This window comes from Sciurus vulgaris (assembly GCF_902686455.1).
Source record: "Sciurus vulgaris genome assembly, chromosome: X".
Lineage (NCBI taxonomy): Eukaryota > Metazoa > Chordata > Mammalia > Rodentia > Sciuridae > Sciurus > Sciurus vulgaris.
In genome coordinates, this window is record NC_136471.1 from 78,873,062 (window position 1) to 78,897,659 (window position 24,598).

At 35.3% G+C, this 24,598-nt stretch overlaps 1 protein-coding gene across 8 annotated transcripts in view; it reads right to left on the reverse strand.

Annotated features, from left to right (window-relative positions):
* The window catches only part of TAF1 (TATA-box binding protein associated factor 1), an 81,000-nt gene that overhangs the window by 24,415 nt on the left and 31,987 nt on the right, over positions 1-24,598 (reverse strand). For all 8 annotated transcript variants that reach the window (XM_079124893.1, XM_079124888.1, XM_079124889.1 and 5 more), the window contains exons 26-32: positions 23,250-23,358; positions 22,941-23,039; positions 22,453-22,630; positions 19,195-19,262; positions 16,825-16,947; positions 15,577-15,669; positions 15,410-15,494 (exon numbers count right to left, since the gene is read on the reverse strand). In XM_079124893.1, the coding sequence (XP_078981019.1) occupies positions 15,410-15,494; positions 15,577-15,669; positions 16,825-16,947; positions 19,195-19,262; positions 22,453-22,630; positions 22,941-23,039; positions 23,250-23,358 (755 nt within the window). The remainder of the gene's footprint in view (positions 1-15,409; positions 15,495-15,576; positions 15,670-16,824; positions 16,948-19,194; positions 19,263-22,452; positions 22,631-22,940; positions 23,040-23,249; positions 23,359-24,598) is intronic.

Here is a 24,598-nt window from a genome sequence, read left to right on the forward strand (position 1 = left end):
GTGAGATGAGACTCAGGTCCTCAACCGTGGTAACATTGAAGGCATCATGGAAAATACATACTTATAAACTCAATTTCAATAAAGTTGAAAGTAGTAAGGAACGGTAGGGAAAGAGCAACTATCAGAATAAGTCAATGTTATAGATTAATGAAATTGTTTTTGCCCAGTCAAAAATGATATATTAACTGCCAACTTCCAGTGAACATTTTCCAGACTTGACCTTAGTAGCAGCTTCTGTTACATATGAAACTGATACACTTTCTAGGTAACTATTTCAATGACTTCTACAGTACCTCTCTCCTACTGTTGTTCCTTGTACTGTACCTTTATATCTTTGGCCTTCTATCATTCAACAGGTATTTGCTACTATGTGTTACATATTATCATAAGAAACCATGGTATATATGACAGTCCTGGTCCCTGCCTTCATGCAGATTACAGCTATTAAGCTCTTACTAGATTTAATCCATTAAATCTACCTATGCCCATCTTTTCTACACTGCCCAACTCCATATACCAACTATAATAACTTAACACAATATGAACATAAATAACATTGTCTTATATCCCTCATGGAAAAGTTGTTTTACAGCTCCTGGTACCAGAGTTGACTTGAAAACACATTATAGAAACTTCAGCACTGACACGAAATCTGTTTTCCTCAGTGTCTTTTTCCTATAACAAATATCATCTTTATTTTTCCAAACTGGTGTTTTTTAAAAAGATGAACTTTGGCAAAGACTTAGTATGTTCTTGTGCATATTTTGCACTGATATAGTATACTATCTCATTACAAGCATAGGACATTAGAGAGATGCTGCCTTATAACAGATAGCTGTATCACTATTAACACAGAGCATAAGAGAGCTAGTGAGTTATGGATATTCTATGTCTATTCCCAAATTTAAGCAGAAATTGAAATTATGAGCAAAGCAATATTTTCATAGAAATGAAATGCAAAATGACAGCTACCCTGGGCAACTGCCCTTTATTTCAGCTATAATTATTGTAAGACACAGTGGAAATTCAATTTTTTTTCAGAAATATTCATAATGACATCCTTTGCCATTTTGAGTCCTATATGATGAATCTGAACAGGCATGTACTATTTTTCTAACAAATAAATTTTAAACAAATCACACATGTACATGAATGAAGAATTATCCATACCATATTGTCTAATGAAAAATGCAAATTGTAAAACAGAATGTAAATACAGGATTTAATGCATCAAAAAAAAAGAATGAGCAACCAGTATGCATAGAACAAGTTCAGAATACTTCATATTAAACCTAATGCTGGCTACTATAGAGAATGGGATGGGAGAATATTAAACCTAATGCTGGCTACTATAGAGAATGGGATGGGAGAAGAGGAAGGACCTAGGTGTTGTTTTTTTTTTCCTGTTCATTTTATGCGAATCTACAGTTTCTTTCTCTCTTTTTGGTCAATGAACACATACATACATTTTGTGATGAAAAATTGCTTTAAATTACATACTTGCATTTTATATACTTCTATTTTTCAGAATATCATTTCATTATTTTAAAGATTTTATAGCAGTGATAAATCTCATTGTTAGGTTTTAAGGAAAGAGGCATTCTTAACTACTTTTTTCATAATACACAGGTACAACCTTTTGGGAACACAATTTCAGAATATTTATCAGATTTTCCTACAGATATTTTCTCACATCTACACATTATCAATGAATATAAAAAGTGAAAAACTGAAATCTGTCATTACAGAAATACTATAAACGCCTATCAAGTAAATAAATTACAATCCATATAAACCATGAAATATGTTAAAAAGAACATATACACATACTAACATGGAAAGATGATCAGTGAAGATATCAATTCTCCTCAAATTGAACTATGAGTTTAATTCAATGCTTATCAAAAGCCCAGTAAGACTTTTGTACATACAATCTCCTAAAAATTTATGTGGAAAAGCAAAATAACTAGACTATATATAGAACAGTTTTAAAAAAGAGAAAAATCACTCTACCTGATGACAAGTCTTCCTATATAGCTATAGTAATCAAGGCAGCAAGCAGAGAGACACACAGATCAATGGATCAACATACTCAACAGATTTTTTAAAAAGTACTACAAAGCAATTCAACAGAGAAAGGCTAGACCTTTCAATGAATGCTGGGACTGGACATCCACAGGGAAAAGTACTTCAACCTGAACTTCATACCATATATAAAAATTAATATTCAGAACAGATCATGGATTTAAATGTAAAATGCTTAAACTGTCAGCTTCTAGAAGAAAACACAAGAAAAATCCTTTGTGACCTTAGATGAGGCAATGAGTTCTTAAGAGATGCAACACCAAAATCACAATCCATAAAAGAAAAAATTAATTAGATTTTAACAAAATTAAACATTTCTACTCTCTGAAAGATTAGGAATGTGAAAGGGCAAAGTATAGACTCATATCTTTGCAAATCATGTACCTAATAAAAGTCTTATACCTAGAATAAAGAACCCTCGAAACTCAATAATAAAACTGAACCAAAAAAAAAACACTGAGCCAAATATACTTCACAAAAGAAACTATATAAATGGAAAATAGGCACCTGAAAAGATAGTCAACATTATAAGCCATTAGGGAAATGTAAAGCTACAATGATAGAACTAAAATTTTAAAAGTAGTATTGCTAACAAATGCTACAGAGAAAATGGATCACTGATACACTGCTAGTGAGGTATGTAAAATGGTGATGCCATCACAATGAACATAGCATCTTCTTACTAAACTAAACATGCTATTCTTTGGTATTTATCCAGAGAAATGAAAATATATTCACACAAAGCCCTGTACATGAATGTTCACAGCAGGTTTATTCTTGGTAACAAAATACTAGAAACTTGAACATCCTTCAATGAGTGAATGATTGAACAAACCCTGACCTAACACATCCATACAGTAGACTACTACTCCAAAAAATTTTAAAAGCGAACTATTGCTACATGTAAAAATTTGGATATCAAGGAATTATGCTTTGTGATAAAAATCAAATAGTTACACATATTATTTCATTTATATAACACACTCAAATACCAAAACTATAGAGATGGAGAATAGATAAGTAGGAAAGGGATAGTGGGTGCATATGTGTGGGGTGCAAATACAAAGAACAGGGAGTTCTTTTGTACAGTTCTAAATCTTGACTGTGGTGGTGGTTACAAGAACCTATAAATGGCATAAAATTGCACAGAAGTATATACACACATATGCACAAATGAATGCAGAGTTTTAAAAAGGCAAAAACTGAATTTTAGGTCTGTAATCTAGTTAACATTAATGCATGAATATTAATTTCCTGGTTTTGATTAGAGAAAGTTGAGTGAAGGGTGCACAGGACACTTTGTACTGGTTTTTATAATTTCCTAAATCTACAATTAACTCAAAATTAAAAGTTAAAAGAAAGAGAAATCAGAGTGTTGAGTATGATAGTGTAAAACCTATAATCCTGATGATCTGGGAGGCTGAGACAGGAGAATAGAAAGTTCAAGGTCAGCCTCAGCAACTCAGCAGGAACCTTTGTCAAAATAAAAAGGGCTGGGGGCAGTAGAGTGACTCTGGGTTCAATCACCATACTAAAAAAATACAGAATAATAATGTATAAAATGGCAATAGCAATTTTTATAAAATAAAATTTCTAAAAAATATGCATACCTATTAAACGTGTTTTATACAAGCACAGAAAATGTATATTAAGGATAGATACCAAACTGTTATATCTTGGGAATGAAATTATGGGAGCCAGGAGTGGTAGTTAGAGGTTTCTTGAACTTCAAATTTTATATATTTCTCGACTGTTTGAGATTTTAATAAGAAGCACAATTTTTTTAAAGGGTCTGAGTAACATGGGTGATAGATTAAAACCAAGTAAGTCTAAACCCTAGGACATTTGCCAGGTGACTTAATTTTAATTTATAAGTTGACTTATTTTAATAGCTGAGGCTTAATAGTCTAGGCAAAATATGAGCGCTTTAGTGATAGTTCAGATTCTGGGGACTTATTTTAGGACAAGAATTAATAATAACTCTGAGGCTTCTGGATATACCTTGTGACTAATATTAATGCTCCATTAAACCCAGACTGGAAATAGCAAACAAGTGAGTCAAGTAAGGGAGAGAGGGAGAAAGTTGGAAAAGAGAAAGATAAAAGGAAGATGAGATAATACATTCAGTTTGAGGTATGCTTGAGGTTCCATTGGAAAATCCATGAGGTTTAGAAGGTGAACGGGCATATAGATCTTTGCCTAGCATAGGGTTGAGACTCATTAAGAAAGAGTTGGTAGTTGAAGTTAGTGGAACAGGCAAAACACTCAGCAAAGGAGACTGGAAAGAAATGGTTTAAGAAGTAAGAATAAAATAGGAATTGAATGTCGTTGCATAAGCCAATCACAATAGGGCTTCAAGAAAGGAATGCTCAGGTTGGGAGATAGTTCAGTTGGTAGAGTGCTTGCCTTGCAAGCCAAGGCCCTGGGTTCAATCCCCAGCACTGCAAAAAAAAAAAAAAAAAAAAGGAAGGAAGGAATGGTCAATGATGTGAAATAGCAGAGTAAGGTCAAGATAAGGATCAAGTAGGTACTACCTACTATATCTGGCAATTTTGTGATCCTGTTTACCTGGTAGACTTGGCAGGATAGAAGCCTGATTAAAGCTAAGTAAAGCATGAATGGTGAACAGAGGAAGATGTTACATACTCATAAAACCTGGCTATTAGAAAAAGAGAATGAAATTTCGATACATTCCATAGTACCAATGAACCTTGAAAACATTACATGAAATAAGCCAGACACAATGACCAAATATCACATGTACTGTGATACCTAGAATAGGTAAAATCACAGAGACCAAAGGGAGAAGTTACCAGAAGCTGGGGGACTGGGTAAATGAAGAATTATTGATTAATGGGTACAGAGTTCCTGTTTGAATAAAAATTCTGGAGGTGAAGAGTGGTAACGGTTGCACAACATTGTGAATGTACATAATGATAAAGATTTTGGTTAAAATGACAAATTTTTATGTATATCTTAACCAGAATAGAAACAAAAGAAGTCTGGCTGTAATGAGAAAGATAAAAAATTGCACCAAGGCTAAAGCAGGACTGGAGGAGTTTTATTCTCTTTAATGATGTGAAAGACTTTACCTTTATATGGTAACATTTGTATCTTAGCCCAGATTGACAGAAAAAAAGAGCCTTATTATTTATTAGTGGCCAAACTGACAGAGTAGTGGCCTCATAGCTGACTTAGAAACTTGTTTTATGGAAATACTTAATTTAAGCATTATATTGACCTATGAACAATATTGAATCACCTATCATCTTCTTTAAACTTACTGAAATACTTTGACTTAATAACCAGTTGGGGGGTGGGGGGAAGGAGAACAAGTAAATTAGCAGTAAAACTTTTCAATTACCTAACAATAAACTCAACAACAATACAAATGTTCAGTAGGAAAAAAAACATAAAACATATAGGAATAAATTAAACAAAAGATGTCTAGGAACTGTAAGAAGAAAATTAGAAGTCTTTATTGAGGGATGTAAAATAAAATGTGAATAAATGAAGGAAACTTAATTTCCCAGATGGTAAAATTCAATATCCAATATTATAAAGACATACGTGCTCTACAAATTAATACATAAATTAAATGAGCTTATAATACTATTTATTTAAAGACAAGTTAGAATCGAACAAATAAGCCTAGAGTTTACTTAATCAGGTGGAGACCGTTAATAAATTTAAAATTATGAAGTTTTAGTGATAAAAAGTAGTATCATCTATTGATAATAGCATCAGACTAGACAAATAGATGAATGAAGCAAATAGAGAGCCTCCAAATAAGTTAAAGAACACAACAATTTACACATAAAAGTAGTTTTTTAATGAGTAGGATAGACTGTTCCATAAGTAAGACTTAAACACTTTGACTAGTCATTTGGGAAAGAAAACTGAGATATTTACCTTATATTTTAGATATTTTAAAAAATGGTCATTTAAAATACCCAGGAATAAATCTAACCAAAGAAATGAAATACATCTACAATGAAAACTAGAGAGCACTGAAGAAATTGAAGACTACACTAGAAAACAAAGACCTCTCATGATCATGCACAGGCAGAATTAATATTGCCAAAATGATCATATTACCAAAAGTAAGATACAAATTCAATGCGATCTCCATCAAAATATCATTGACATGGGGCTGGAATTACAGCTCAGTGGTAGAGAACTTGCCTAGGATGCATGAGGCACTGGATTTGATTCTCAGCACCACATACAAATAAATAAATAAAGGTTCATCAACAACTAATAAAAATACTTTAAAAACTATCATTTACATTCTTCACAGAAGTAGGAAAAACAGGGGTGGGGGGAAGGGAAAAAAATAACAGAATGAATCAAACAACATTACTGTATGTAAATTTATGATTACACAAATGGTATGCCTTTACGCCATGTACAAACAGAGAAACAACATAAAAAAAATTAAAAAAAAGAAGTAGGAAAAACAATAGTAAAGTTCATTTGGAAGAATAAAAGAATAAAAGGCCCAGGACAGAAAGTAATATCTGACTTCAAATTATATTACAGAGCTATAGTAACAAAAACTGCATGGCACAGGCATACAGTTCATAGACCAAATGGAACAGAAGACCCAGAGACAAACACACACAAATACAGTCATCTGGTTCCTTGACAATGACACCAAAAACATACAGTGGAGAAAAGACAGCCTTTTATAAATTTTTTTACACCTTTATTTTTTATTTACTTATTTTTATGTGGTGCTAAGGATTGAACCCAGTGCCTCAAACATGCTAGGCAAGTGCACTACCACTGAGCTACAACCCCAGCCCAAGACAGCCTTTTTAACAAATGGTATTGGGAAAACTGGTCATCCTTATGTAGAAGAATGAAACTAGATCCCTCTTAACCTGCACAAAAATCTACTCAAAATGGACCAAAAACCTAGTAATTATACCAGAAACTTCGCAACTCCTAGGAGAAAATATAGGGCCAACATTCCCAACGTACTTGGATAGGCAACAACTTGCTCAATAGGACTCTTAAAGCTCTCAAAATAATATCAATAATTAAGAAATGGGATGACATATTAAAATGCTTCAATACAGCAAAAGAAACAATTAAGAATGTGAAGAAAGAACCTGTAGAATGGGACAAAATCTTTGCTACTCTTCTAACAGAAGATTAATATCCAAAATATAAAAAAACCTCAAATAACACCAAAAACCAAATAACTCAATTAATAAATGGGCAAATGAACTAAACAGACACTTCTCAAAAGAAATATAAATGACCAACAAGTATATGAAAAAAATACTGCACATCTTTAGCAATTTGAGAAATGCAAATAAAAGCTACACTGAGAATTCATCGCACTCCAGTTAGAATGGCAACCATCAAGAATAAAAGCAATAATAAACTTTCAAGTGGAGGTGGGAAAAGGACCACTTTCACACTGTTAAGATTGCAAACTAACAGAACCACTGTGGAAATTGGTATGGAGGTTCCACAAGACTAGGAATTGAACCATCACATGACCCAGCTATACTATGCCTTAGAATTAACCCTAAGGAATTGGTCAACATACTATAGCAATATACACATACACCTATGTTTACAGCAGCACAATTCATAACAGCCAAATTATAGTACCTGTCTAGGTGTCCCATCAGTGGATGAATGAAGAAAATGTGGTATATACACAGAATGACGTTTTGCTCATCCACAAAGAATGGAACTATGTCATTTTCAGGAAAATGGAAAATGAGAGCACTGAATTAAGCAAAATAAGTCACACTCGAAAAGACAAGAGTTGTATGTTTTCTCTCATATGTGGAAGCTAGAGAGGAAAAAGGAAAAGAAAAGGGTTATCCCATGAAAACAGAAGGGAGACCAGTAGAGCAGAGGAAAGGGATCAAGCGAAGGGAAGGAAAGGGAAAATACTGGGGAATGATACTGGCCAAATTATATTGTCATACTGTGTACATGTAGAAATTTAACCAACAAATCTCACTATTATGTATAATCATAATATACCAAGAAAATATGAAAGAATGAAAAGGAAAAGAGTATAAAATTAAAATGGATCAGTATTTTTTTTTAGTTGTGGATAAACCTTTATTTACTTAATATGCAGTGCTGAGAATGGAACCCAGTGCCTCATGCAGGCTAGGCAAGTGCTCTTATTACTGAGCTACAACCCCAGCCCTGGATGAATATTTTAACAGTTAAAAATTACATTCATTAGAAAAAATACAGGCACTTTTAGGGTTGGGAAAGTCTTTTGAACAATCATACCAAAGACAAAAATACCATAAATAAAATTAAGACCTATGCATGACAAAGTAACTACTAAGATTAGTCTTACCACTGTAATCAGAAACCTGGGGTGAGGTGATGGGGGGGAACACAAATAAAACAAGTATTTTCAGAAAATTTAGTGCAAGTGATCCCTGAGAGAAGAGAAATTCCTGAAAGCCCCTGGCTTTCTACTGTGGGTTTCCGCTCAACCTGGGCCAAGTAGAGACAGATATTAAAGAGTATGAGGCGGTTAACATAACGAAGACAGCTTGAAAATGCAGGGCAGACTGGTGAGGAGGGACCTCCACAGAAAAATAACTTAAAATCCTCAGAGGCTACATAGACACAGTCATCTAATATGCAACAAAGGAGCCAAAAGCATGTCAGAGAAAAAAAGATGTCCTTTTTAACAAATGATGCTGAGAAAACTGGATATCCGTATGTGCAAGAATGAAACTAGATCCCTTTCATTCTGCACAAAAGTCAACTCAAAGTGGATCAAATACCTAGGAATTAGACCAGAAACTTTACAATTTGCTAAAAGCACAAGCTCAACACTCCATCATACTGATGCAGATATTGACTTTATCAACTTCCTTAAGGACTCTTAAAGCTCAAGAAACAAAACCAAGAATCAACAAGTAGGATGGCATCAAATTAAGCAGCTTTTGAATAGCAACGGGAAAAAAAGAATGTGAAAAGAAAGCCTACAGAATGGAAGATCTGTGCCAGCTGCTTCACTGACAGGGGATTAATATCCAGGATATATGAAAACTCAGAAAACTTAACACCCAAAACACAAAAACCCCCCAAAGGGCAAAAGAGCTACACAGACACTTCTTGAGAAGAAACACAAAATGGCTAGCAAAAATGTGAAAACAACATTCAACATTGATTTGTAATCAGGGAAATGCAAATCAAAAATACGTTGAGATTTCAGCTCACTCCAGTTAGAATAGCAATCATCATGAATAAAAATAATAAAAAATGCTGGTGAGGAAGTGGGGGAAAAGGTACACTTATACACTGTTGGTGGAACTGCAAATTAGTACGACGACTTTGGAAAGCTGTATTGGAGATTCCTCAAAGACTAAGAATGGAACAGCTATAAGACCCAGTGATCCCACTCCTGGTATTTATCCAAAAGAACTAAAATTGGCATACTCCAGTGATATGAGCACATTAATGTTTATACTGATGCAATTCACAACAGACAAGTTATGGAACCAGCCCAGGTACCTGTCAACAGATGGATAAAGAAAATGTGGCATGTATGCACAATGGAGTTTGACTGGGGCAAAAAGAATGAAAACTGTGGTGTTTACTTGTAAATGGATGGAACTGGAGAATATCATGCTATCTGGATTAAGACAAACTCAGTCAAGGGTTGAATGGTTTCAAAATCAGTAAGTCAGAGCAAAATAAAACAGGAATGTGTGTGTGTGTGGGGGGGATTCCATGAAAATAGAAGGGAGACCAATAAAGAAAGGGGATACAGAGGAGGAGGGAGAAAGGATGGAAAAAGGGAAGAACTATATAATTGACCAAATTATGCTATGTACATTTATGAATATACCACAGTGAATTTCATCTTTATGGATAGCTATAAAGTGCCAATTAAAAAAAAGAAAAACTATAAATAAATAGAAGACCAGCAGGGTAGAGGAAGGGGAACAGGGGTAAGGAAGTGGAGCAAATTACATTCCATACATATATGATTACATAAAAATGAACCCCAATATTATGGAGGTTCTCTTTAGTCTTTGGCTGAATGGTAAGGTGCACATATGTAGGATAAGACTCCACAAAGTCAGACAAAGGATCCTATAAACTTAACAAGTATCAGAATCCACAGAATGTTTGGAATTATTCAAAAGTGGGAAAAATACCCTCTCAGAGCTGGGCATGGTGGCACATGCCTGTATTCCATGACTCAGAGGCCAAGGCAGGAGGATTTCAAGGGCCAGGCCAGTCTCATTAACTTAGCAAGACCCTTTCTCAAAATCAAAAATTAAAAAGAGCTTGGGATATGGCTCAGTGGAACACCCATGGGTTCAATCCCCAATATTTGCTGCTACCCCCACCCTGCAAAAACAGGAAAAAAAAAAAAAACCTCTAAGGTCAGGAGTTTCTTACTTTGTGCAAATTCATTTTCTATCTAGATTAGGGGGTCCTACTGAGCATTCTAAAATATCTAACTCAGGTTTTATGGCACATGCCCCACCTATCTGAGGGTCCATCCTGAAGATAGATGACTTCTTAATTGAAGTTTAGTTTTAAGAGCACTGGAGAAGGGCTGAGGATGTATCTCAAGAGGTAGAGCTCTTATCATGCCTAGGACCCTGGGTTCAATCCCCTGTAAGGTAAAAGAATAACCACAATGGAAGAGGACCTTGCCCTGAAATCTTTGGGAAAAGAGATCTCACCATTACTAGCTTAGAATCACCTATTGGTACAGACTATGCAGCTTATTCCAATTTAATCAAACATTAAATAGTGAGGCCTCTACCAAACGTTTTTTATGGCTTTGCTGAATCTGGCAAAAAAGAAAATAAATTGATGTTTTCCAGAAGGGATTTATGTGTATAAATCTTTCCTTTAACCAACATGGAATATTTTGTCCTTTTCTGGACTATAGTAAGCAACTCTACCCACTTAACATTTTGGGTTTCTCTGAATATGTTCTTTTCAAATGCTATTTGAACATGAACAAAGGTTCTGATACTGATCTAATACCTATGTGGTAGCTGGAAAGCATAAGGGCTTGAATTCTACAGTGTTCAGTCTGTTATCGCTAAATACAAGACTGAGTCCTGGTATAAGTTCTGCATACTTCCAGTTGCTGTTAAAAGTACAATTGCTTACCTTCCATTTTTTTCTAATGAACCCTAATTTTAGCATTAAGCATTCTGGCTATATACATTATAGCTCATAGTCTAAATATGTTGACTAGTGAAGGATAAGTCAATGTAAAGTACTATGGAAACATGCTTCTATGCAATATTATATGGAAGGATTTGAATGTAAAGTCAAAATAAGAGCCAGGCATGATTATGGGTGCCTGTAGTACCAGCTACTCAGGAAGCTGAGGCAGAATAGCTGGAACCTAGAATTTCAGACTAGCCTTGGAAAATAGTGAGACTTGCCAATCTCAATATATAAATACATACTAAAAATATGGGCTGGATATGTAGCATAGTAGTATAGTGCATGACTAGCATGGGAGAGGCCCTGGAATTGATCCCCAATACTGAAAGAAAATAAAAACCTTGCAGATCTTCATGGCATAATGGTTTGTTACCTCCACTCCAGCCAAACATATTCTAGACTATATCCAGAATGTTATCTATACTGAAAACTGCTTCACCTCTGAAAGTTTCAACTCCAACATACTTTATCACAGCCTTGTATCTGGTTCAGTTATGAAGGTATCAATTTCTACCTCCATAAGATCTCCACAATCTGTCTCCCTCTTTCTATTCTTATTGCCACTTACCTTACTTCAGGACCTTAGTATTTTTAACTTGGACTGTTATCAATAGTTTATCGGTCTCCATATCTCATCCATCTCCAATTCATTCTTTTAATAGCTTCTGGAATTATCTCAGTATAACACTTAATATGTCCCCCTCTCCTCCTAATGACTTAGTGTGATGTAATAGGCCTTTCGTGATTTGGCCATTGGCTACCTTTAATATCACATCTCTTAACTACCAAACCCAGCTACCTCCAACTCTGCACTCTAGCCAAACTTAACTATTTGCACTTCCATCTACTTTTGCATCTGTGTTGTCTCTCTCTGGAACTTCTTCCCTATTCTCCTCCACTTGACTATTTGCTTGACACAGTAGTTGCTCAATAATGAGCTATTATGATCATCATCCTTCAACATTCAGCTCAGAAGTTACTTCCTCTAGGAGAATCTTCCTGACTCCTATACTAATACAAAATACACAGAAGATAAAATTAAAAAAAAAAAAAAAAAAAACCTAGGGGCTGGGGATATAGCTCAGTTGGTAGAGTGCTTACCTCACATGCACAAGGCCCTGGGTTCAATCGCCAGCACCAAAAATCCCAAACAAACAAACAAAAAACCCTTTATTTCAGAAATAACCACTATTATTACTTTGGTGTATTTCCCCCAAACTTTTTTTCTCTATACGTACATCTATATTTTTAAAACATGTAACTGAAATAAAGAGCTTTGTGTGAAATAAGAGCTTAAGTAAGCTCTTCTTATTTAACATTGTGAGAATTTTTTGGTTATTTTAAAAACGAGCTTTCAATTAAATACCTAACACTATAATCATTCCTTTACATTAACCATTTAGGTTCTGAATGACCATTAATAGGTCACTAAAGTTTGTATTTATTTTCTACTGAGAATACGTGAATGCTTAACCATCATCTTAATTTTTATTTCGATACATGCTTACGTGCCTATAAAGTCTGTTGGCTTAACCATTTCTAAGTCTCAGCTACCAAATAGCTTTCCAAATGTCTCACCATTTTATACTGCCAACATCAATAATGTGAGAGCGTCAGTCTTACCAGTATTGAGTACTTCCATTAAATATTGAGCTTGTTCAACAGGTGAATAAATGTTTATAGTCCACTAAAAAGTTTGTAATTTCTTTTCCACCAAGAAGCACATGAATGCTTAGCATCTTTCTTTCTTTACCTTCTATCCATGTATGTTTACCTGACTATAAAGTTTGTTGGCTTAACTATTTTTAAGTCCCTTGGCTACCAAATTGCTTTCCAAATGTCTCACAATTTTATACTTCCAACACCAACATGTGAGAACACCAGCCTTACCATTATTGAGTACTTCCATTAAATACTGAGCTTATCCAATAGGTGAAAAGTGGTATCTCTTCGTTTCAATTTGCATTTTTTGATTACTTGTGCAATGGAATGTTTATTCATATTGACTAGTTATTATTTTTGTCTTCTGTGATTCATCCATCCACCCTCTGAGGCTTCTACTATTAGCATCTTCTGGGTTTTTTCTTATTGCTTTATTCCTCAAAAGTCTGCCCTATGTCTTAAGTCAGGCATCACTAAGTCAACCAGACTTTCTGTAACATTTTTATTTATCATTTGCTTTATTGTCTTTTCGTTAAGACATCTGTGAAGCCACCAACATTTCCATCACCAGATTTTTAGATGATAAGCTTTAGGTGTTTTCAGGAAATAACAACAGAGAAATCACTGACCTGACAAGAGGCATTTTCACCCTCTAATTTCTAATAAGAAGAGTACAAGGGAGAAAGCAGATTCTTTCAACCCAACCCAGAAGGAACAAAAATGGAAGACTCATCTCCTACCACTTCCTTTAATGAAATAAATATGATATAGTCAAGTATTTCCCTGAACTTGCCCTGTTCTTTTATTCTTCCATGGAACTGAATATTATGATCTCTACCCAGAATGTGCCATTTCCTTGATCCTCTCCTTTTCCTCCTCCCTTCAATTCTCTGTCCCTTCTATTTGTCAGAATTAGAGCCACCATAGGTAAACTACTAAATATTATAGGGGAAAGTCATAAAATGATGTGGATTCTTAATTGAGACTTCAGAACGTTAAGCAATTCTCTCAAAACCCTAGCTCCCTCTTCAATTTTGCTTAACGAATTATGTGGGATTGTTTCCCACATAATTAATTCCTTCAATGTTTTCCAATTTAGGATAAAGTAAAATTATTTAGTATGCACAATGCCTTCTGATTAAACTCCTGTCTCTCTCTAAACACATAACTTGTTAGTGAGATACTAACATGTTCTTTTTTCTTTGATGGTAACTAGAGACTGAACCCAGGGATGCTCTACCACCAGGTCATACCCCCAGCACTTTTTTTCTATTTTTTTTTTTTTAATTTTGAGGTGGGGTCTTGCTAAGTTGCCAAGGCTAGCTTCAAACTTGTGACCCTTCGGCCTCAGCCTCCCAAATTGCTGAGATGACAGACATGCACTACCACACCCAGCCAATATGTACATTTAATTGCATCCACAATTTGTTTCTTAAACCTATTATGCAATTTCAGGTCTCTGTGTCTACATATAGCTATTCTTACCATCTAGAACATTTTCTCCTCCACAGTCTCTGCCTAGCAAACTATACAGATCCTTTAGAACTCAGCTCAAGAAAAACTCCCTCCCAGAAAGCTGCTTCTACATCGTACTCTCATTTAGACTGTACTTGATACTTTGTGCATGCTTCTAACATAATATTTAAGTATTATAACTTTTCTTTTGTTTCTCCCACTAAGCCATAACCAATTTTGGGGAAGGAACTATATCTAATTTGATTTTGTATTTGCAATATCTATTAGTGCTAGCACACATAAGGTATTCAGTTCAATGTTTGCTTAACAAGTGAGTTACTTAAAACTGAACTTCGTTAACTTGTTTATGAAGCCCTCTACTCCTTTCTCTCCTCTCTCCTCCTTACTTTCCTCTATAGCACTTTGTACATCCTTCCATTATACCCTTATCGAGTTGCATTTTAACTCCATCAACTGAATTGTGAATTATTTGAGAACAGTGACCATCTTCACTATCAGCAGATTAAGTAGTGAGCACAGAGCCTAGCATGTATAATTTAAATAGTTCATTTACTAAACACAATTCCATGCACCAAGGAAGCTCACCATGTTCTAAAAGTCACACATTTCCCTAAGCTCCATCTAAGGGCCTCGGGCACAGATAAGTTTTCATATCTTGTGGAAACGCAGTGATGACTCAAAGCCCAAAGTAATATCCATTTGATTTTTATTCACACCTCATTTTTCTGTGCTTTACAGGAATTTCAAAAGTAAGCATCAACTACTTTTTCACCATTATAAGTTTAATAGCAAATTTACAGAACACTAACATGTGTGCCTGTTTTTTTTTTTTGTTGTTTGTTTTTTTACAACAAAGCAGACTAAATCACTTGACTGATTCAGCTGACTATCACTTCCAAGGCTGCTGCATATACTTTGACTAATGTTAGATGGATGGAGGATGGATAGATTGATGGAAAGAGAAAAAAAGAGAAATACCCACCATTGTACTTAACACTGTTGGCCAGAATAAGGTTTACATCATCTAGAAAGCTCTCCCGACTCTGGTACTTGTGCTTGGAGATATTCTACAATAAAAAGAATCAAGAACTTAGATACAAGTATAAAAAGATATCAATTACAAAAAAAGCATTTTAAATCGTCACTCACCTTACGTATAGTCTCTAAGTCCATTGGATTAACAATCACTTTGTAATAATCTGGAACGAATTTCTTATTAACAGGGTGATGAAATGGCCAGGACTAGTGAAAACAAAGAAAGCAGGGGAAAGTAAATGCTTTTTTAGATTTTCTTGCAGTACTGGGGATTAAATCTAGGGCACTCCCACTAATGTACATCCTAGACCTTTTTCAAAATTTATTTGAGAGAGGATCTTTCTAAGCTGCACAGGCTGGCCTCTTAACTTGCAATCTCCCTGCCTTGGTTTCCCAAGTCATATGACAGAGAGTACAAAGTGTGTGTCACCATGCCTAGCTGGAAACCATTCTTTATACCAGAGATTCTCAGTATTTGTTGGGTCACAAATATTTCCCCAGAAAAACACAAAATCATACAAACCTTTGGGTATTATTTAAGGAGTCCAGGGACCCCTTTGATAAGAGTTTCTATGCCCATTAATAATTAAAATTCCTTAAAGTTCAATTCCTAGCACCACACACATGAAAAAATAATAAATTTCCTAGGTCCCATCCAGAAATTTTGTAGTATTACACATCTAGAACATATGCCTACAATGCATAAGAAAACTCAGTTCAGAATTTCTGGGAAGACTCTTCACAACAAAATAGTATATATCATCAATAAAATGGATTCAAGGATAGCCCTGCCAAAAAATTGCAAATGGCAAACCCCACCTCCCCCCAAAAGACAAGAAACACAGGGTAATCATCACAGTATTTATAGAGAAGACCTCTAAATCAACAGCTATTTATTAGCTGGCATCCTTTCTCTACAGAGCTATTCAGGAGCACTCAAATACTGAATATGAAACAAAAGGAAATCATGGGGTCTTTTTGGGGGAGGTGGGGGGAGTTACTGGGGATTGAACTCAGGGGAACTTAACAACTGAGTCACATCCCCAGTCCTCTTTATTTTTTATTTTGAGACAACGTCTTATTATTCAGGGCACTGCTAAGTTGCTGAGGCTAGCCTCAACTTGCAATCTTCCTGCCTCAGCCTCCAGAGTTGCTGGGATTATAGGTGTGTTCCACTTGCTCCTGGCTTTGGCCTCTTTGATTTTAATGATGGTGAATTCATACAGCAAAAATGTGACATTTAAAATTACAAACCAGTTTCTATAATCTGACATACACAATTGTTAAGAATCTAACAGACATATGCATATGCTGTATCTTTTTCCTTTCCCCTCACAATATTTAGCATGAGACCACACTTACATCTGGAACTGCCATCATTTTTTGGGTGACAATGTTGTCTAGAATGAAGGAAAATGCCACTTGATCATCATCATCAAGCAACGGATTGATAGCTTTCTCTAAACGAGCCAATTTATCTTCTTTCTGAAATAAAACAAAGCCTCGATAGAAGTTTCCAAGATGTTTCCCTGAGATGCAATCTCCACAGAAAAATTAAGGAAAATTTAAGGTTCAGCAAGCTTTTTTATGACCCTTGCCCCAAACAAGTTGAACGCTGAAATATCAACTGTTCAGTTCTAGGTGAAAAGTGTAGATATATACCCTAGAACACAAGGGTCAAAAAAGGATGTTTCAACAACTTCCTTAGATATTTGACACTAGAACACTAAAAATACACATCTCTGCACATCAATAGCTTGCTTTTACTAATAATGTTAGGATTTTTTTCCTGCAGAACTACTACTAAACATACTGAACACCAATTAACCACCATTGATTAGCAATTTTATGTAAGGGACCTTAACCCAAAAAAATTCATTTCAGCCTCTGTACTACTAACGTGTTCCCACTGTTCCACATTCACCTCAATAGTTTTGTCAGTTGTTTTTTTAAATTTTAGCCTTTCTATTCATCACGTTGGCTTAGGACCAAACTTCCTTAACAAGACCCTATAGCGCAAGAAATAAAAGCAAGAATCAACAAAAAAAATCAACTAAAAAGCTTTTTTCTCAACAAAGGAAACATTCAATAATGTGAAAAGAGAACCTACAGAGTGGGAGAAAATCTTTTCCACACACACATCAGACAGAGCACTAATCTCCAAAATTTATCAAGAATTTATAAAACTTTACATCAAAAATACAAAGAACCCAATCAATAAATGGGCTAAGGAACTGGGTAGATACTTCACAGAAGATATACAGGTGATCAACAAATATATGAAAAAGTGCTCATCATCCCTAGTAATTAGAGGAATACAAATTAAAACCACCCTAAGATTTTATCTAACTCCAATTAGAATGGCTATTAACAAGAACACAAGCAATAATAAGTGTTGTCATGGATGTGGGGGAAAAGGCACACTCATACATCGCTGATGGAGTTTTTTTTTTTTTTTTTGGCAGTGCTGGGGATTGAACCCAGGGCCTTGTGCTTGCGAGGCAAGTACTTTACCAACTGAGCTATATCCCCAGCCCTCGCTGATGGGAGTTGCAAATCAGTGCAGCCATTATGGAAAGCAGTATAGAGATTCATCAGAAAACTTGGAATGGACCCACCTATATACCACTCCTCGGTTTATACCCAAAGGACTTAAAATCAGCATAGTACAGTGATGCAGCCACATCAATGTTCACAGCTGTTCGATTCACAATAGCTAGATGGTGGAACCAACCTAGATGCCTTTCAACTGATGAATGGATAAAGAAACTGTGGTATATATACACAATGGAATATTACTCAGCCATAAAGAATATAATTATGGCATTTTCTGGTAAATGGATGAAGTTGAAAAATTATCATGTTAAGTGAAACAGACCAAGCCCAAAAAACCAAAGCCCGAATGTTTTCTCTGATAAGTGGATGACGATATATAACGGGGTGGGAGAGAGAAAAGAATGAAGGAACTTTGGATGGTGTAGAGGGGTGGGTGTGGGTGGGGAATGGAAATAGTAGAATAAAACAGACAGTATTACCCAGTATTACCCTATGTATATATATATGAATGGTGTGAATCTACATTGTGTACAACCATAGAAATGAAGAGTTGTACCCCATTTGTGTACAATGAATCAAAATGCAGTCTGCAAAAATAAAAAATAAAAAAATTAGCCTTTCTAATAGGTACACAGTAGTACCCTGTGGCTTAAATATGCATCTCTCCAATGCTTGATCAAGTTAAGAATCTGTTTATGTTTATTGTCCATTTAATTATCCTCTGATAAAATCTCTACTTCAATAATAACATTATCATCACACTTGTGTTTTTGTAAGCTTGTAGTGCCACTATTATATTTGGTAAGATGGTATATAGACAGATTATATTTGAAAAATTAAAATTCTTCTCTGTGAAAACATTAACTAGTTTCTTAGTGACAGGGAACTTCCTACGAAGTCACTTTCCTTCCTCCTTTCTAAGGAGTTAAATAAGATTCCATATCTTAATGTTAACTTTACTATTTAATAACCATGATGCCCAAAACAAGTTAATTTTCCCCCTATGGATTTAGTTTTCCCATCTACAAAAAGGATTGGTCTATAAAATTTCTAGGCTCACATGTATTAAAGCTTTACCACTCTTTCTCCTATTAAATTTATATACTCTTTCTCCTGTTAAATTCTGTACTTCCTAAATTCCGTTAATCCCCATCTTTATATCCCACTGCCTCTTACCTCTTTGAGTTTTTCATCACAGAGATCCAGCATGGATTGAGAGATCTGGGTCAGTGAATGCTTTGGACCTACAGAAGGAACAGTAAGAGATGGAACCACTAAATGTTTCCAATGCCTTTAAAAAAAAATACATGTGTGTGTGTGTGTGTGTGTGTGTGTGTGTGTATATATTTGTGTGTGTGTGTGTATATATATATATATACGTATATATACACATATACATAAATACACGTATTTTTTTTTTTACTTGTAGGTGGACACAATACCTTTATTTTATTTTTATATGGTGCTGAGGATTGAAACCAGGGCCTCACGCATGCTAGGCGAGTGCTCCACTGAGTCACAACACCAGCCTCTCCAATGCATTTTAACATATTAAGTTAAGAATCTAATATCCCTGGTACTTGCTTTGGCAGCACATATACTAAAAATTGAAATGATGCAGAGACAATTCGCAGGTTGCTGTGCAAGGAAAACTTCATGAAGCATTCCATATTAAAAATAATAATAGCTGGGCACAGTGGTGCTTGCCTGTAATCCAGTAGCTCATGAGGCAGGAAGAAGCGCTGCAAGTTCAAATCCAGCCTCAGCAACTCAGTGAGGCCCTAAGCAACTCAGTGATATCCTGTCTCTAAATATTATACAAAAAGGGCTGAGGAATGTGGCTCAGTGGTTGAGTTCCCCTGCGTTCAATCCCCGGTACCAAAAAATAAAGAAAATAAAAATAAAAAAACAATAGGTGATTGAGGCAAGTGGATCTTTTTTTTTAAGGTTTTAATTATTTTAGTTGCAGATGGACATAATACCTTTATTTTATTTATTTATTTTTATGTGGTGATGAGGATCGAACCAAGTATGCCATATGATATGCACTAGGCAAGCACTCCACCACTGAGCCACAACCCTAGCCCGAGTCAAGTGGATCATAAGTTCAAGGCCAGCCTCAGCAACTTAGTGAGACACTGTTGCAAAATAAAAAGGACTGGAGATGTAGCTCAGTGGTACAAGTACATGAGCTCAATCCCCGATACCAAAACAATAAATTGATTAAAAGGGCTGGGGTGTAGTTCAGTAGTAGAGCACTTGCCTAACATGCAAGGCCTTGAGTTCAATTCCCAGCACTGCAAAAATAGAGAAGAAAGATGACAATTGGGAAAATAATGAACTATAGATGTAGATCAGTGGTAAAGTACCCCTGGGCTCAATCCCCAGTACTGTGCACATGCACACACACACAAAGGCATAGAAGTATACAAATCATGGTAATTAAGAGCCCAGGCTGTAGAATTAGATATACCTAGATGAATATCTATCGTCTGAAAAAAAAAATCTGTATTTAGTCACATTTTAGCTCTATGATTGTCTTGGTCAAGTTTTTTAAATGCTACTGGCCTGTATGTTTATCTGGAAAATGAAAAATAGTACCCATTTCAAAGTTTCCTTACAACAGAAGAAAAAATGCAAGTAAAGCACTTGGTGCTACTGGTGGTATTAATACTATTATCATCATCATTTGGTATGAAGAAAAACAAAGAGTGATCTAGAGGGGGATATTAGGCTGTGAGAATTGTAATTGTGTGTGTGTGTGTATGTATGTGTGTGTGTGTGTGTGTGTGGTGCTAGGGACTGAATCCAGGGACACTCTACTTATGAGCTACATCCTGAAGCCCTTTAAATTTTTTATTTGGAGACAGGGTCTCACTAATGTGCTGAAACTGACCCCACACTTGTGATTCTCCTGCCTCAGCCTCCCCAATTACTGAGATTATAACTGTACATTACTGCACCCAGCTGAGAAATCACCAATTTTTTAAACTAACATCTTCACTTCAGTGACCCATAGGCATCTCAAATTCTAGATTCTCAGTCAACTTTTACCTTTCTGTCCCTCTTAAAAACTGATTTTTAAGTTTTTATCCTTGCAATGTAAATGACAACTGAACCTAACAAATTTATTCTTCCCTTGTAAATGACTGCATGGCCCTGAGAATATAAACATAGTTTCCACTGTAAGTCACAAAGTGTTCAGATATATAAATAATTATGATATACTAAGGCTAGGAAAGTTGATTTAATTGTGCTAGGGGCACAAAAAATAGAAAAAATGAGTCTTTTGAGTAATTTGAGTAAGTCATTTTAAAGAAAGAATATGAGTTGTTCTGGAAATATAAATGGAAATTCACCACTGAAGGGAAGAAAAGGCATGTCAGAGGGTAGACTATAAAGGCATGAAGAGAACAGAAAGGAATATTTAGTGAAATATAAGGGGTGTCACAGGAGTCTATATAGTAGATATGGAAGCTGATCATGAGCGATGAGAGTAGGTTGGGTTGGCTTGTGAAAGGTTCTAAAATCTAGATACTACTATTATTCCATGCATACAGATGAGAAAACGGAGGAAGCTACAAGAGGTTAAATAACCTATCTACAGTAACTCAATTAGTAAACAATAAGGCCATGATTTATATTCTGTCTATACTTTGAATCAGTGCTCAATGATTCAACTGAAAACCAGAATATATTATCCTTTATATGCAGAAGCTGTATCATTCCTTCCTTTTAAGTATCAGAAACACATTTCTTCCTCCTTGCCTTTTCCATTTTGTGAGCAAAGTGGACACATAACAGCCCCTATAACAAATTTACAGACCAAGGCAAAGATTCACACACAGCAAATATGGTCACAAATCCATACTTCACACAAATTCCATCCTCACTAAATGCCTCACTCTACTACTTACCTAGGACTACTTCTTCTTCCCACCACTCCCCAAGCAACTGTTTCATTTCAACAGAGACTCCAAATTCTCCAGAGATTACATTAAGATTAAATAGTGGAAAAGGAAAGGGGGGGTAGGAATAGGAAAAACAGTAGAATGAATCTGACATAACATTCCTATGTTCAGATATGAATATACCACCAGAGAACCTCTATATGTTACACCACGAGAATGGGATCCTAATTAGAGTAAGTTATACTCTATTTTTGTATAATATGTTAAAAATACACTCTACTGTCATGTGTACCTAAAAAGAACAAATAAAAAAGATTGACAATAAAAAAGATTAAATAGTGAGAATAAAAAGTAATATTTATTAAGTGACAGAAAATATTCACTGCCTGATTTTCATACCTGCAAATGCATTAATACACTGTAGCTCTTTCAATTGTTCCAGTCTAGTCTGATTTTAGGCCCAATAAGTGATAACAACAATCTGAACAGTGACCTAGGCAGTCAAAGAACATGTGATTCTTACCATTATAGGTTGCACTATTTTTTACGATTAGCTCCAAATGTTCTCTGAACTCTTCCCGAGATGGATAGAGGCGCTTGCGCACATTTTCACGGAGTGTTTGTAGGTCCATTGGTCGAGTGATGATTTTGTAGTAGTCCTTTACAACTTTTGCATTAACTGGAGTGTGGAAAGGGTACGTCTGTGGAAACGACAGCCCACATCATTCTTGAGCACAGCCAACACCATTCCTAACAAAGAACACTTGCCAGAACCAATACCTGAAGGCGCCCACATCTTACCTGTCTCCCTGTCCATCGACTCTTAAAGGAATGTTTCTAAATGAAGTAGGTCTATTTAATAAACTATTAAAAAAATACATAAAAACTACATCCTAAACAATTAGGAGATCCAGGAACTATGTCTACACGCTACTGCCCTCTATCTGAAATCACAGATAAAACAAAGGGCCTTGTTATTCCTACTTTAGAAATCCAATGTAATGAACTCACGTTTGGAAGATCTCTCATGTCATTGATGATAGACTCCAAGATAGATGACAGGGTCACCATAGGGTCTGTCCGGCGCCGGTGGATGGACTTATGAGGTCTCTTAAGGAGAAACAATAAGTCAGAATGCTTTATACAAAAAAAAAAAAAAAAAACTTTCTCAGTAGATACAGTTTAGAAATCATGTAATGAACAGCATAAATAATCCTCAGGGAAAGACCAGAGAGAGAATCTAAAGCTATCAAAGCCAGGTTGCAGACTAGGAAATCAATGAGAACCCATCTGATAAAAGCAGGCAATATAGATACTCACATTCAAATAGTCACAGTGAACAGTGGTTCCAACTCGTCGTTTCTTTTTGGGAGGAAGTTGCTGTTTAGGGAACTTGAGAACCAGAGATTTTCTGCGAACCTCATCTGCACTGCAATCAATAAAACTTTTATAGCATGCAGACCCCTATATCTAGTTCCCCCCAAAATAAAGTAACTACAACAAAAAGTCCAAAGTACCTAAGCATGAGCCTGGGGAAGAAAAAGCCAAACTAAAGGCCAGACATCCACCTTCTAAGGCTCAGATCAAGGCAAGGCTTCACAATATCTCCAAGTTAGTAAAGAAAGAAAGTCACAACTTCATCTCAGTTTCTATTTGGAAGATAAGGGAACTAGGCTAAAGGAATTTTAAGAATCCTCTAGTTCTAACCTTCTGTTCTGGAGTTAAAAAGGTTAGAAAAGTTGACTCAGTAAGAACAGAAAAAATGAAGAAATTAAATAAGAACTTGAAAAAAAGAAAAAACTACTTAGGGTTTCCCTTAATCATTAAAGTCTATCCACCTTCTTCCTTTCATTGTAAGCGATCAAGATATCACATTTTCCTTTTCTAATGTGCTTTAAAACACAACAACCTATTATAGATATTGGTAAATTAATAAGGATGGAAGAAAGAACCTAAAACAATATAAATATCAAAACTGATTTTAAAATTTACACACAAAAATAAATTAAAACATATTTTGAAGATAATACCCTTGATTGTATTACTTCAGCAGCACACAGTTCAAGGATTAACTCCAAAACACATCTCGAATAGATTTTATAGCTTTGTTTAAGTAATAGTAAGTAATAGTATTGATATAGTAATTCTGAAACTATTTTATACTTATAAGAGCAAATGAATTAATATATTAGTACTGGTAATCAGGGAAAAGATACAAATAAACAGAGGAGGGGACTGGAGCTGTACAGCTCAGTGGTAGAGAGCTTGCCTAGCACGTCTGAGGCACTGGATTCAATCCTCAGCACCACATAAAAATAAATTAAAGGTACTGTGTCCATCTAAGACCAAAAAGAAAAAAAAAAAACAGTAGGATGAGGAAGAAGAATCCGTCTATAGGTACAATTTGAATTGAAAGTATCAGTTATGAAGTAGTGATTTAAAATACATGTACATTTCCCACTTTTGTTCACTAAAAATGCCTAGAAACAAAGATATCTCAAAGATAATAAACATATCTAACATCCAGATCTTGCTTTCTAAAATACCATTCCCCAATAAATGGAACCTGGGCTCCTTGGAGTAATGGTCAAGTCTAGGTGTGGGATAAGGAGAATTCAAAGAGGGCCTATAACATCTTATGCTAGAAAGCAAAAAAGTTCTCAGAAAAA